Raw genomic sequence first — 15606 nt, 5'->3', positions numbered from 1 at the left:
TACACATTTCTGACTGTCAACAATAACTTCACAAACTTTGTAAAGGTAGACGTTATCGCAGGACCGTTGTGTTGGACTGGATTAGATTGTGGAGTTCTTGGTGTGAAACAGGAGGACTCACTGCCAGTCAAAGACTTTCATGGTCTCTTTACCGCCTACTGTGGCTTTGCTGTGTTTGTCCTCAGAGGAAGTCTGGTCTTAGTTTCAGTTCTGTCACAGTTCTGAGTAGTAGCTGCGACTAATTGCTTGTTTTCGCCATCAATGAATCATTTTGTCTAAAGGTATCAGAAATGTGTGTCACAGCCCACGGAGGCATAGCCGGTGTCTTGTCTAAAACTCCAAAGGTAAACAGTTTACTGTCATACATGACAAAGGAAAAGCTCAAAGTTCTCACAAATTTGGGCTTTTTTTGCTTGAAAAAAACAAATTATGAATTGTTGATCGAAATGGTTTCAATTATTTTTTCTTTCCATGGATTGTTCAGCGACTCACTGCTCCCCTAGTTCTGCGAAAGAGCCCTCTACTTTGGAGAAAAGTAGAGGAAACAGATTTTCTGCTACTTTTGGACACACTGGTTGCTAATCGATCCCGAATAAAATCACGTAAATGGAAGAGTCCAACATTATGAAGTTTATCTATATTATTCACGCCTTTTTAATGGGCCATCGTTGAAAGAACTTCCTCGGTTGTTCAATGCCCAGTCGTTGAAATGTGGTCCTTCACGGCCTCGCAGTACAGTTTAATACAGACGAAGCCTTGAGGTTTCATCACTTGGACCAAACCAACGTGCCTGGTCAGGGGGGTGGGGGTGGAGGACTTGGGGGCGGGGCCTAACAGGGTCGCTCTGCTCTGTACTGCTAACTGCAAGCCACGTGTCGCCACAACCAAACTTGAGCTGCTATAAGAAAAAAAAAACATTTATTTAATATTTCATCAGATACATATAGGCTATATATTAATACAGAGAGATTAAGAGAATAATGGTATTTTACTGCACTTAAAGAGTTGTTTTTATGGTTAGACAGACTTGTTCGAAGTCGCCCACGGTTTAAAACATTTTAATTCTAAGGATATATCCGAGCAGCTTGTCTCCCTGTTTGTTGTCATGTTGCATCCGTTTCTTAATGTCAGACATTACCAGCATTTTATTTTACTTGAAGAGGATTAGTCGTGGGCATGTCTAACATTGTTGGCTAGTGCTCTGCTTGTTTTCTTTTTAAAGTCTATCTGGAGCCTTAGTACCCTTTTTCTCGTACAGTGACTCCAGCTGTAGAGCCGCGTGTCTGACAGAGCTGGACATCTATGCCTTTGTCCTCGTGAAATAAAAAGCATTTTTAAGTCTGATGAATAAATATTGAGATATATTTATATGTAGAGGTATTAATGTAACGCACACACCACTTATTTTTTTCTAACAAAGTCCTATTTGAAACAGAAGCCGTGTGGATATATACGGCCGTTTAATAATCGTGGTGGTCTGTGATTTGATGATGCAATAGATTTACTTGTGTGAAAAGCAACGCTGATGTGTGTTTTGCGGCGTCGAACCTGCTTTACGGAGACCGCTTCGGGGGCGGGGGCGGTTTCTCTTGTCGCGCAAGTGACGGGATGAACCGCCGACCCTCCTCCCGTGAAGACGACCTGTGAAGAAGACCTCCTCCTGCTGTCATGTTATCATCTCAAACGCTCATAAAGAAGTGAACTTTGAATTTGATCGATTTCTCAATGCACTTGCTAAAGCAGAGCCTTTTTACTTTGCATTCTTCTCGCATATTCATGAAGAGGAGGAGGAGGAGGGTCGAAAGTTCATCCTCGGACCGATTTTATCCGTAAACAGACTGTGCCTTTCCTGATGGTGCTGAAGAAAAACAACAAATCAACCAAGTAAATCAAAGAAATCTTAACTTTCAGAAAAGGGCCCACAGGCCCGAGTCTACTTTGACGAGTATATATTGATACATGACAATACTGTAAGGCGTGATTGTGTGCGTATATGTATTTGTTTTACGTGTGTGTGTCTGTGTGTGTGTGTGTCTGTGTGTGTGGATACCTCCGACATATGCCAAGAACACAAAAATATGCAGAACTGCTCAGTGTGGAGCTGACAGGACCAAACGGCCTGTGGGGGTGGGTTCAGTGGACGGGCACTCAAGCACAACCCAAAAACCAACATCTCTAACGAACACAATAAGAACAGGGGAACACTCACGACTCTGTAGGTAACGAGTAGCTCAGTCTAGACGCGATGTAGCATTATTTATTCATCTTTATTTCTATCGAGACCCCTTCTTTTGCGCCTTTTTGATTTCAGTGTTCATTCTTGAATGGACGGCAATAATGACGCAATCCTAAAAGTTTCTGTGCAACCAGTTTTGCCTTCCCTCGGTGTACGCACGCCATTTTTTTTTATGTTCCTCCTTTATCTCTATTTAGACGTTTTTCAGACACGCGAAAGCTCTTCGGTTGAGTTGTTTCTCCTCGAGTGCCCGTTTCCCCACAATAATAAATCTCTTCTGTGCTTGGCTGCATATCATACGCAAAGAAAACAATGTTTGGGTTTCACAGTATATTAATGTTTTTTTTTTTTTTTTGCCTGATTATTAAATGGTGTCACTTTTAGAAGTAAAACTGTACGTCAAGACCGTTATTTTTTGGGGGGCCTTAACTCTCATCTGATCCTGGTCCTAAGTTGAGCCTTTTTATTTGGTTGTCATATTTAATTTTTTTGGAATAAATACTCTATGTATGAAACATGTGTTTTGTTTTTCATATTTAGACAACATCAGGAGGACGTGTCGTCATCATTAAAAGGAAATGCAAATGTTTAGAGGGCAGCAAAACACAAGTTACATTTTCAAAACCAAAAATACATATTTTTCCTGACCTGCTATTTAGCGATCTAGTTTTAGAGCCGACATGAAACTTCTCTCAATGAGGTCTGTGGACTATTAAAACCACAAGCCGGTGCCTTATCGTACAATTACACTGGAAAGAAGGCAAACTTCCCCTAAACCAGGCGACTCGCCCCAAAACCATCCAGATTGATAAATAGAGCCTCAGGTGAGAGGAGGGTCCCTTGGAGGCGCCCTCAGGTCTGATCATTGTTGCTTTTGGTCCTCTGAGTTGACCGCTAGCGCCACCGTGTGGTTAACGGTTGGTTTTTCAAAGCGAAATGTCCCTGAAATTACAGTTCCGTTCAAATGAACTAGTCTGTAAGCCGTGGGAGTCATGAAAGGAAGAGCTGCACAGAAGCGTGTCGTAGCATCCAGCATGCATTGCTCTTCAGCAGACTCTTTCCCTGGAACAGAAGATGAGGTTCATTAAGTTTGTTTTATACATTCTAGGCGTGCGGAATAAACTAATAAATGAACTCCGGCGCTGCAGCATACACCAGGACCCTATAAAGGGACGTTATCACAGGAGCTGGGTTCACTGTTACCGGACAGGAAATGGCCACGGGGCGGTTATCAGCGCCGTGTTTGAAAGACATACTTTATAACGTTCCTTTGTGTAATCTCTGTGTTTACACTTCCTGCCGATGTAACATCCGCTGGTTTTTAATTGCTTTATCCCTCGCTCCTGTAAAACACTCAACTTTGATTAAATGGCGTCCTTGTTGCGCCGCAAGTTAACAGGAGGTCATATATCATGGTTGTTTCATGAAGGCACAGTTCAAACCCCCAGTGATATGTTTCCACATCCTGTATTCACGTTTGTTCAACAACGGGGCTGCGTAGGTTACGAGGCCAGGTTTAGTGCGTCCGGAAGGGTGTGCGAGTCGGCTCTAAAAACCCCTAACATCCTCCAGAGGTTTTGAAGCAGGAAAAATAATGTATTTTGGGACGCCCACTGGTTCCATATCTAAAATTAACAACTGTGTGCATCAGTGCTTTGGGGCAGAAGTTGATCCAATCAACGCGCTGCATTCAGGGCCGGCTGGGCTAACTCCTGGGTCCTCACCGCCGCCAGGAGAACCATGCGATCGCTCGCTTGTGTGTCTGTGCACCTCTGTGTCTGTCCAGAGTTATTTAGAAGTTTGATGTTTTTTTCTGTACTTTTTTCGGTCACGTTGACATTTAGCTTAATTTACGTACTTATTTGGAGCCCAACCAATGTTTTTTCCTAAACCTAGCGAGGTGCTTTTGTTTGGACCCACGGTGTTAACCACGTGCTCGTCGGCGCTGAAGCGGAGCGTCGTAGTGCGTTTACAAAGTGACGCCATGCGGACGTGTTGGCCATTTCTACGGTGTCACGGTTCTGTTTGTTTTGAATTAATGTTAAATGAAGTTTCAAAGTTAAACATGACGGGAAACAAGGACACCGACCTCTGTTAGCCACAGGGGTCGGGTCATCTCAAATGTATTCATTTTGTCCATTTTTTTTTTTGTTGCATTAAATAAACAAACACTCAAAAAGACATTTACGTTTAAACATTTCTCCAGAACTTTCAAGGAAGAGGAGCTTCATTGTATTTGTCCGTCTTGGAAGGGTCTCTGGAGAGGAACGCCTGGATCCCCTCCTCCGCACCGCAGGATGTGCAGCTTTGCCACGATGTTCCTGAAGCAGTGGTTTAACATGCTTCTGACAGCCGCCGAGGAGAAGTAGAAGATGATGGGATCCAGGCAGGCGTTGAAGGTGCTGGAGAGCAACGCCACGTCCCTCCACTCCTCGCTCTCCAGCCGAGCGAACCCCACCAGGTGGGAGGCGTTGTACGGCCCGAAGCAGACGGCGAACACTAATAGGGTGCCGAGCGCCAGACCGATGGCGCGCAGCCTCCGGCGCCTGCCGATGTTCGGGAGACGCGACAGGATGAGGATGAAGTTGGTGTAGCAGAAGCAGCAGATGAGGAAGGGCACGCAGAAGAGAACCAGGCAGAGCTCCAGGCGGAAATGCAGCACGATGGCGAGCTCCTCGTCGGTGAAGTTCACGTAGCACGTGGGCGGAGGCGAGGCGGACGCGCTGCCGTTGCCGCCGCCGGGGTTTGTCTCTCTGCTCCACTGGACGTAGGGCATGATGTAGACGATGCTGAGGTTCAGAGAGGTCCCCACCCAGAACAGGGCGCTGGTCAGCACGGCGTAGCGAGGCCTGCGACACAGCGAGTACCTGAGCGGGTAGGCCACGCCCAGGTAGCGCTCCACGCTCACGGCCGTGAGCAGCAGGGTGCTGTTGTAGATGGTGACGTAGAACAGGAACCCGGTGAAGGGGCACAGCGCGTAGGGGAGCAGCCAGTCCATGCCGTCGGAGGCCTCCTTCATCTTAAACGGCAGGATGGCCAGGAAGATGAGGTCGGAGATGGTGAGGTTGAGGAGGAGGATGTCTATCGGCGCCGCCCGGCGCCGCACCTTGCGGCAGAAGGTGCAGAATGCCACGATGTTGGCGGGGACCCCCAGCAGGAAGGTGACGATGTAGACGGCCAGCGGCAGGCGATGGCTGTACAACATGGCGGCTGCTCACGCCGAGGACGGACTCTCTCAGACACTGGAAACAAAAATCACATCGGCAAAGAATTCAAGGCGGATTTAGTTGATGTTTTAGAGAGATATTCCCTCTTTTAAATCTGTGATTGATAGCATTTATTGAGGGCTTTCTAAAGTTTAGGATGTCGTTCGACCCACCGCTTTGGTAATACATTAAATATTTCAATACTGATTGGATTGCCATGGGGCTTTGTCCAGGCATTCATGGTCCCCAGAGGATGAGTTGTAATCAAGTCCAAATTGTATTTGTCCAACGCTTTGGTTTTTGACCAAATACCTGCAAAGCTAATGACATTCCCATCAGCTTCAGCGGCACTTTGTGTTTATTGTATGTATCTTCATTTCGGTTAAATAAAATAATCATAAAAGTGGCGTTCACTTTAAAATCTAAAACCCTAAAATCTAAAACCCTCAAATCTAAAATCCAATGGAAAAATCCCATTGACTTTGTGTCAGGAGAACCAGTGCAATGCTAACAAAACAAAAACTCTAACTCTATACCTATACTCTCTAACATTGCCATGTAAGCATGCTTACCACAAAAATATGAACTACTTCCAGAAGGAAACCCTGGATGTACAAGATCAAGCCATACAATTACATTCATCTTTTTTAGGTTATTCAGGTTCTTCTGTGAAGGCAATGAGTCTTTTATTCTGCTTTTTTATCCCCTAAAATGAAAATGGTCAAAGTTGCTCCTGAAATGTGTGAGTGACAATGATGCATTCATTATTCAAATTAACTCATTCATTGTAACTATTGCAAGCAAAGACGTAGAAATGTTGCTTCAAATATCTCACAAGCCGTCTCGTTTGTAATAGTCATCTTCTTTAAAACGTCACACTCTTTCAGTTGATACATGCAACTTGAGAAAAATGAGAATACAGAAAGCAACATGAAAAAGGATACGCTCCTCTATATATATTTTTTTATTTCTTAATGTCAACAAATCCAATGAAAAGACTAGAACCAGCAATATGTTAACTGGCCTTTAACTACCCAAAGCCTCCTGGTTCATGGTGCTGTCCACAAACACGTCCTCCTTCGGTTTGCTACTTTTATTTTAACAAATCCACGTTAAACACAAACATGTTTTTGTCTTAAAGAGACAGCGCTCTCTTCTTCAGGGTAAACAACTACTTTCTTCCCTTCAGCCAGTGTGTGTGCAGGTAATCAATGTTCTCAAACAACATATGAATGAACCTAAACACACATTTAAAGTAAATTATTAGAAATGGACACAGTCGTGTTAAATCAGCGAGACATATGAAGTAACATATATTTCAGGGCGCTGCACCAGCACTGAAAAAGGTCATCTTAAAAAAATTAAATAAAAAGGAAATAGTCACAAATACTAGATATTTAAAAAGGCTCGACGCTTCGTAGACAGACAATCCTTCAAGTTCAACCGTGAGGTGCGGTTTTACCCAACAGCACCTCACATCAAACAAGGGCCACAAAACGAGACAATACGATGAATACACTTCATTTATACGTTACTTGTTAGAAGTGTGACTAGCTCACCTCTTTAAAGCGTTATGAACCAGGCTCTCCATCCCCGGCCCGGTGGCAGCATGCGCGAGTGTCTGATCCGATCACAGGGCTTCACTTAATAAGCACGTCCTCCTGAGTATCTGCTGTATCACGGTCAATATGACGGGAGGAGTTTAATTAGCTCCGGGACACAGTCTTTGTTCTCCTCCCTGTCCAAACAACGTATCTCAGCAACCGCTCCAAACTCTCGCTGTGATGTAGGTGGACGTATGAACTCTTCTGTGTGAAAGGCTGTGAAGTGACAAAGAGCAGAGCAGATGTTGAACGCAGGCATCTCTCTCTGCGCTGCCCACCACTGGGTCCCATCTTCATTCTGCCTTCACTGTAGCGCTGCAGTAAATATGCAGCGGCTTCAAAGTTACACCTTCCTTTGTCACTTTTATTTGCAGGTGAGCGTGCAATCAGGAGACTTCATCTCTGATGAGTGTTTCTCTTTTTAAACCCCCAGATAATCAAATTATGTTGCAATAAAAAAGTTATTTCAAGGGGTTCTGCGTTGCCGGTGAAATAAAAGAAAAGCTAATACACTTTAAATACTATTACATACAAACGTACAAACCTACAAATAAAATATGCTAAAAAGGAATTAAACAAATCCCTCGTGTGATTTTCGGCACAAGAGCCAAACATGAAAACTTACATTTTCATGAATTCACCACAGTAGCTTCAGAATTTCACTTCAGATAACCATCACCAGTTGTTCCGGTGAGAGACGTCCGGGGAAGACGAACCAGCGGCATGTGAGGCTCCACCTGTGGCAGCCGACAGCTGGTCCTCTGAGGAGGCGACAGGTGTGTTCAGCTCCTGTTCGCATCACAGCTCCTCCCACCAGCCGCCATATAGTTTATTGATGTTTATATATCGGACAGTTTATGCGTCACGATCTAGTGCCTTTATCTCTGTCCGCAGTCCTCAGCAGAGAAAGTTATCCAATCAGAGGCAGAATCTTTTTTAATTCTTAAAAGATATTTTTTTGGATGTTCACTTTGCATTATTTGCATTTATTTGATTGTTTTCCATGTCCTTATCGCCAAATCTGTTTTTTCATACACATTATCCCCGACCAGGAGGGTCATGGCGATGGGCGTGTCTGCGTGTCTGTGAGTGAGTGTGCAGCTCTGCGTCTGTCCGCGGCTAATCTCACATTCTGCTGCAGCAAACTGATAATATGTGTGCTGCTCAGTAATGGCAGGACGCTGAAGGACCTCTTGTGGTTGTGGCGACTTGTATTGCTTGTTTTATTCAGTCATTGAGTGCCTGCTGACTCCTCCCTCAACTCAGGACACAGGCCCGTTGGTGATCACACAGCTGAGTGCTTTGTTTTGCTAACGGCTAACACAACCCCCACACACACACTGCTGTAGGCGGCCGTACAGCTTGGTGAGTTTAAGTTGCCAGTTGCTTGTATACGTCGCCGCTTGTTTTTGAGTTTGAATGAAATGAATGCCATCACGTCTTACAGCCCATTAGTACTTTCATTGTTTTGTTCGGTGCGTTTGGCTAACCATCAACAGCCCACTGGAACCAGTACACACACACACTGCTGCGTTCCTCTCGGCCATCGCTCTGCTGCTCACTTCATTTAGTTTTGAACAAGATTGTATGAGGTGTATTATACGACGGCTTTGAGTCGAGTGCTTGCTTTTGTGTTTAGATGAGTTTTACGCACAATACAGCAGCGGTCTTCGCAGACACACCTGACTGATCTGTACTCTACCTTTCTTGTTGATTTATTATGCAGGCTATGTCATTTGTTTTCATGTTTAATACTCAGGACTCAATATTATTGTTTTGCATTCACGGTTTTATATTATGTTGAAGTCCCGCCTTCAACATAAATGTCTGCACGCCTCTTCTGTGTTCTTCGTGCCACTGAGGTTATGTATTTGTGCGCAAATTGAGCATAATAAAATGATCTCACTTTATTTTGCAATCTACAACACCCCTGTGTTTTGTTTTTTCTATGTAACGTGATAGTCATGATATATACATGTCTTGTATGTTTTGGTTTATTTTGTATGTTTTTCTGTATTGACTTTACGGCCAGGATGACTAAGGAACACTAACATCTGAACACGTTTACTTCTTATGACTGCTTTAATTACGTGGACGCTTCGTGAAGCCAAATAAAATGAAGAAGGCATGTTTTGGACAAGGCCTCTTCTCTGCTGTCAGGGTTCATCTACAGTGCATGTAGCGTGGTGTGCTTCTGAAGGAGTAGCAGTCATCTTGGGCCCTCGGTGGTGACTCATTCATCAGCAGCTCAAGCATGAGGACATGAAACGGTAAAGAGCAACACACTGTATCTGAATGCAGTAAATACTGAAAATAGCAGAAACATATGTTTTTGTTTCAGAAATGTCTGATAGAAAAAAAATCCTGCAATGGTGAATGTATTTCACCATCTTTGGGCAAAAACTTTAAAAATATATATTCATTTTTAATATAACTTATAGTACTTGATTTATAATATATTAATATTATTAATTATAATAAAATGACCATTCCTTGATAAAAGATGAACACAATTTAGAATGTGTGTGTATGTGTGTGTTGTAGCCAACAGGAAGCTAGAAATATTCACACAAAATATATACATATACTGTATTCCTCTAAAGACAACCTAAACAAAATACATTTGTAAATAGCATACTTTATTTTGACGGCCACTTTTGAACATTTTACAAGAGAAAAGACGTAAAAGATAATTAACATCTTCAGAAACCAAGCAGTAAATGCACCAGCCGATATTCATGAAAACGCATAACTAATTTCAGACATCAAACTGTTGATGAAATGCCTCAGTGGAACGGCTCTGACTCGTCACAGCAGGACAAGCATTGAAAACACTTTCCAAAAGAGAGCATGACGATGTGTCTAGTGTTTCCCCGGTTACAGCTTGGAGCAGTGAGGCTCGGACACGTCTGTCCTCATCATCTGGTGTTAAGTTCAGCTGCTTTAAAACCAAGACTTGTTGAATCATGGAGTTTCAATGATGATGAGTGATTCATCAACAGGCCACACTTATGGTCATCTTTTGTCCTTTTTTTATTCTAAAGGGAAAAGGTCAAAAAGGAGGTCCACTGGATGTGATGCTTCGGTGGTGACGCTATAGATTTTCTGGAGCACGATCAGCTTCTATCAGACTGTCCATGAAGGTTGTCATTTTCTCTTTTTGGTTTCCCCTTTTGGATTTGTCACTACTCCCCCCCGGCCCCCTAAATCCCTGAAGTCGCTGTGACCTCACCCCTGACTTTCTTTCGTCACCTCGGCCTCCGCCTGGCTCCTCTCGGAGAGCGTGTGCGGCGCCCGGACGTTCGCGGCCCTGTTGGCGCTGTTGCATCGATACCGACGCCCCTCATTCCGGCTCAGTTGGCTTTGCCGTCCGCAGACTCTTCCCACGATCCCCCTGGACACGGCCGGCGACAGCATCAGCATGACCACGGGCTCCAGGAAGACGTTAAAGGAGCTCGTCAGCATGGCGTACGTCCTCCACTCGACGTTTGCCTCCAACACGAACCCCACGATGTGCGAGGCGTTGTAGGGCGCGTAGCACACCACGAACACGGCCAGCGTGGACAGAGCGACAGTCAGGACCCTCCTCTTCCCGATAGGGCGCAGGTTCGAGCGCCACACCAGCGTGACGCAGCGCAGCGTGCAAAAGGACGTCACGATGAGAGGCAAGATGAAGAAGACGATGGACATCTCCAGGCGTAGGGGCAGCAGGACGGCCAGCTGGGAGGCGTTGAAGTGCTCGTAGCAGACTGAGGCGTCGTCCCTAATGGAGACGAAGTTAGCCCCGCCTTCGGCCACCAGGGCGAAACTGAGGTGGAGGAGCACCACGAACCACAAGGCGGCGCTGATGAAGCAAGAGATCCGAGCTCGCCGGTACCTCTTGTAGACGATCGGGAACGCGATGCTGAGGTAGCGCCCCACCGTCACGGCGGTGATGAACAGGCAGCTGCCGTACAGCGAGGAGAAGAGGAAGAAGCTGTAGACGGGGCAGACGGGGGCCGGCAGCCTCCAGTCCTGGAGCAAAGTCTCCAGGGCCTTGACGGGCAGCCAGGCCACCAGCACCAGGTTGGCCACGCAGAGGTTGAGCGCGTAGACCACGTTGGGCGTGGCGCCGCGCTTGCGGGCCTTGCGCGCATACACGATCAGCACCAGCACGTTGGCGGGGAGGCCCAGCAGGAAGGTGAAGATGTAGACGGAGAGGGCGACGCAATCCTTGGAAGACACCTGCATGTTTTCATGGCCGGCCAAAGGGAAGCCCTGGCTCCAATTGACCATGACAAGGATGCGTCGTCAAAACAGGAACCAGGTCTCGACGCACAACGAGCAAATAATGGAATTATCTGACGGGTAGTTAGGTGCGCGGTTGTCCTCGGGTCCTCTCCATTCATCAATCACGTCTTCCTAAAAGACCGATGCTCCATTCGTGGCCGGCTGTGTCCTTTTCCGAGCCGCTGTAGTTCCAGGGTTTGTCAAACGCGACAACAACTCTGACACTGGAAGGGAAAAAAGGAGGCGGTGGCCACAAGGTGGGCAGGAAAGGGGCGAGGTGCACACGACATCGTGACAGAGATGCAGATAAGGAGACGCATCCACTCATGCAGAAAAAGGGGGCCTTTAGCAGGCACCAGGCTGCCTTAATTGCCCTCTCAGTGGAGGGCAACAGACAGGTAGCATCTGGGCCCTTAAGTGCAGTGATTCAGGCTAATTCAGCGTGTCAGAGAGCGCATGGCCATCCCCTTAAAGCCGAGGCAGTCTAAATGAACTGGAGGGCCAGGGCAGTAAAGTCATAAATGTGCTGAAGTTGATGGTCGATGCGAGGACAGGATGGGTTGGGCTTTGGGAAACGTTGACTTGTTTGTGTCGCATTGGGCGCTTTCCTCAGTTTTATGGTGGAGAATGAGTTCTTTACTGAGTATGTGTGAAAGGTGGGTGCGCCATGCCATGTCGGCGTAGAAAATGGAGCAGAAAATCACTGCGGCTTGTTGCAGGAGCATTTTTATTAGGAGCAGGATGACGGATACCAAGAAGGGTTTTTTTTCCAAGAAAAGACCTGCAGCAGAAACAAAAACACGTGTGTATCATTACTCTTCTGATAGCTAGTGAAGTATTTACAACATATTGATCTAATTTAATAGCAGAAGTTAGCACCTCTCATATTTCTTCTCAGTTTGTTTTTCAGAAAGCCTCAGGCGGTTGCTGTGGGTATTTCCATCATGAGGGCCTTTTCATTAGCTCCAGCTAAGTTGTCAATCACAGAAGCCAGAGCTTTGAAGGAAATGGGTATGACTGACTCGATGATTCATTTTGCTCATATTGGAAAAAGGCATGAATCCCACAATGTTCTCTAATGTTCTTATTTGCCCTGAATCTAAATATTTGCCCAAGAACCAAACACTTAAAGGCAGAAAGAAATCAAATGTAATATTCATAACTATGTTAGTGTTAAATCACCTAAAACTAAGAATCTTTGTGTTTTTGTCAGCTTCGAATGAGCCCATCATATCTACACTGGTCCTCTTCACAGAGCCCACCTGGTTGCACCGCCATGTTTCTACAGTAGCCCAGAAGGGACAAACCGAACACTGGCTTTAGCACGAATCTTTCCTCGTTTTTACGTTACCCGAAGGCCACTGTGGAGGGGTATTCATTTGGATGCAATCTGCAAACTCGCCACTAGATGCCACTAGATCCAACACACTGCTCCTTTTAAGGAGATTTATGCCCATTTCCCCAAATCCTACATGTTGTTCCTGTGGTCTAAGACAGTCCAACACTATTAGTAAACATTAACAACTCTCTCCCAAAACTATGCTTTGTAATGTCATCAAGCATAAAGTGCTCCATAGGCAGTGAATTGGGAAATATGTTATACTGTAGAATGTAGATGTCATTGAGAGCCTCAAGGGGGATTATAGCCGTATATTTCCTGTTTCACAACTGAGAACATAGCAATAGAGCAAATCTCATTTGGGGTTAAAAAAGAAAACAACACAGAATCCGTCTCCTATTCATTGTCTATGGAGCTCCAGACATTACACTTGTCGACATCCCAACTTTGAGACTTCCCTCTCTGCTCCTCTGGCTCAAGCTCACACATATTGGTTGATCTTTCCTTCGCCATGTCAAAAACATTGGAACCCTTAATTGAAGCGGTATTATTAAAGATATTAAACCTGCAAAATTTAATTATGACAACATTGACATATCATCTTTTTAAGTTGTTATGGCAGATACGGAGAAATATTATCATTCATTTGGAGTCCTGGTTGTGTCCACCTGATGAATGTAAGTCGAAAGCTCTCTCTCTCTTTTGTCTGTTTTTGGTTTCCACCTCCTGAGGGAAATATCTCTAGATCTGAGGTAGGATATGTTTTCGCATAACCAGGTGGATTTATGCAGTATTTTTCTAAAAAAACAAAACAATGCATGGACTCATACAAAATAATCCCAGGTAGGTGTGGCCTCCAATAACAAATATACTTGTTTTTCTAATGGTAGAAAATGAACTTGATTAAGCAGAAAAAGCTTCTTTTTTTCAGCACACATGTGCAAGGGGCTGCTATCTATATATTTTATATAAATACAAGTTGCACAGCTGAAAACATTCGCTTGAGGAGCCTTTTCAGAGCACTTTAAGGAAGTATGCCTGTCTGTTTGCTTGCTGACCTCAGAACTTCCTTTTGTGAGATAACTGACTCTCCAATACAAATAGCAAATTCTCTCTCAGCGCAACCATTATTCAACATGGCAGCCGGGTCACACAAGCTCAATTCTTATTTGATCAGCACAGCCTAGTTTGATAGTTTGATGGCATCCCTGGATTCGCAAATGCTTTTTTTTTTTAACACTGTACCCAATCAGATGCCTCCTTCATTTTCAGCCAATTACTTGAAAGTATAAAAAACGAGGCATTAAGAGCAGAAATGGAATGCAATATTCATAACTATGTTTTCATTAGTACATTATTAGACTTTGTAGCCATTTGTATCACATAAAACATTTTCATATCATCAAAATGATGCTAAAACCATTTTTGTGAACATATATTCAGACACCAGAAATATCTTCAGGACTAAATGTTTAATTAAGACGGGAGGAATCAAGCATATAATCCACATTATAGTTATTTTGTGGAATTTAAATAGACACAGAATAAGTACACAATTGATTATTAATACAACACAGAACAAATTAAATAAATAGATTAAATTGTGTTTGGTCCTCCAGCAGTAATGGGGACGATTAATTCATTTAAGAGACTTGAATGTATCCAAGTGTCAAAGTCAAAGCTAAACATGAAGGAATCCCCCTCATGGTTCCATGAGTTGTGTCCCCTCCCTTCCAGGACCTGGACACCAGCTACTCTCACTGAGCCAGCAGCTGCAGGTTGCTCCTGCCGCTGGAGTTGGTGAGTGGAACCAGCAGCACCGGGGTTTTCTCGGTGCAGGAGGTCGATGCGAGGCGGGAGCGGGTGGTCATGCTTCGTTGTTCCAGAGACAGGGCTTCCTGTTTTCTGGAAAGATCCTGCAACATGCGGGAATGATGGAGCTTCATCTTCTGCATAGAGTGCCTGAGAAAAGCATGGGTGAACGTTTTAGAGTGCTTTCTTTCCCCCTTTTTAGCATTCAAAACAGTCCAACTGTGCAACATGTTTTGCTGATGAAGCCGTAAATAAACATGTGTATCAAAAATAAGATCCACGTGGATCAGACTCTGACTTACTGAGCTTCAGACAGCTTCTGTTTCAGAGCCAGGATCGTGGCCTCCAGCTGATGGACTTCATGAACAAGGCCGTGCTGCACCTGCAAGCAAACGGGGAGGAAAAAGATCAAAGTCACATGAACGCAATGACCAATCACTACCGTAGCATCCGCTGCTAATGCTAATATTCTATATTTTAAATACTACAGTACTACAGTATTTCAAACCTCGTCTCTGCACAAATCCATGCCAGGTCTGTTGGTCCTGTTCTCCAGTCGCGTGTGAGCCAGTTTCAAGGAGGCCATCTTGGCCTGCAGGTCTGCATCCAGCTCATAGATGTCTCTCTCCATTTCTGCCATTTCATCTTCGGTCTACATGCAGACAGAGACACTGAAACTATAAGCAGCCATCTCTCACCAACTAGGAACATGGCTGGATTTGAGCTGCTGCAACCGCTGCATGCTTTCTCTCAAATAAACTTTGTTATAAACTACTTGATGACTCACGTTTCTTATTTGCCACTCCAGCTCGTCGCGGGCCTGCTCCTCGTGGTGAGTGCGCTTACGAAGAGCAAACTCTGTGGCGCGGCGCTGAGCGACCAACTCATTCTGCAACTGAGAAAAACATGGTGGAGAAGGAATGAACTGCCGATGTGCCACATTTGACATGATAGAAGAAATGAGTTGACATTGCCTGCATCACTAATTGTGTTTCATTCAGGCCTGTGCTAAAGTATTTACACTACAAATGGTGGAGCTCCATCATGCACACCTGGGCTCTGGTGAGGCTCATGTCCTCCCTCATTTGCTGGGACACCTGCATGGCCTCCTGGGCACGGGCCACATTGTACTGGCTGAAC

At 44.9% G+C, this 15606-nt stretch overlaps 3 protein-coding genes across 3 annotated transcripts in view; all 3 read right to left on the bottom strand.

The window, feature by feature from the left end:
- Window positions 1-4463: 4463 nt before the first annotated feature.
- Window positions 4464-5441, bottom strand: LOC306749221 (free fatty acid receptor 3-like; the record flags this gene model as incomplete). Its single annotated transcript, XM_079232484.1, has 1 exon — window positions 4464-5441. The coding sequence occupies one exon, from the start codon at window positions 5439-5441 to the stop codon at window positions 4464-4466; it is 978 nt and encodes a 325-aa protein (XP_079088610.1).
- Window positions 5442-10274: 4833 nt separating this feature from the next.
- On the bottom strand, window positions 10275-11276 carry LOC306749217 (free fatty acid receptor 3; the record flags this gene model as incomplete). The annotated part of the gene is made up of 1 exon (XM_079232480.1): window positions 10275-11276. One exon carries the CDS (start codon window positions 11274-11276, stop codon window positions 10275-10277), a length of 1002 nt encoding a protein of 333 aa, XP_079088606.1.
- Window positions 11277-14411: 3135 nt separating this feature from the next.
- tekt2 (tektin 2 (testicular)) overlaps window positions 14412-15606 on the bottom strand; it is a gene marked incomplete at both ends in the record, with an annotated part of 2782 nt that continues 1587 nt past the window's right edge. The window contains 5 exons of the mRNA XM_079232417.1: window positions 14412-14616; window positions 14769-14848; window positions 14975-15118; window positions 15254-15361; window positions 15519-15606. The exon at window positions 15519-15606 is cut by the window's right edge and continues 27 nt beyond it. Coding sequence (XP_079088543.1) covers window positions 14412-14616; window positions 14769-14848; window positions 14975-15118; window positions 15254-15361; window positions 15519-15606 — 625 coding nt within the window. The remainder of the gene's footprint in view (window positions 14617-14768; window positions 14849-14974; window positions 15119-15253; window positions 15362-15518) is intronic.

The sequence above is a fragment of the Taurulus bubalis genome, assembly GCF_910589615.1.
Source record: "Taurulus bubalis genome assembly, chromosome: 16".
Taxonomy (NCBI): Eukaryota; Metazoa; Chordata; class Actinopteri; order Perciformes; family Cottidae; genus Taurulus; species Taurulus bubalis.
The sequence above is the reverse complement of the archived record's forward strand: the minus strand, read 5'-3'. Positions and strand labels throughout refer to the sequence as shown.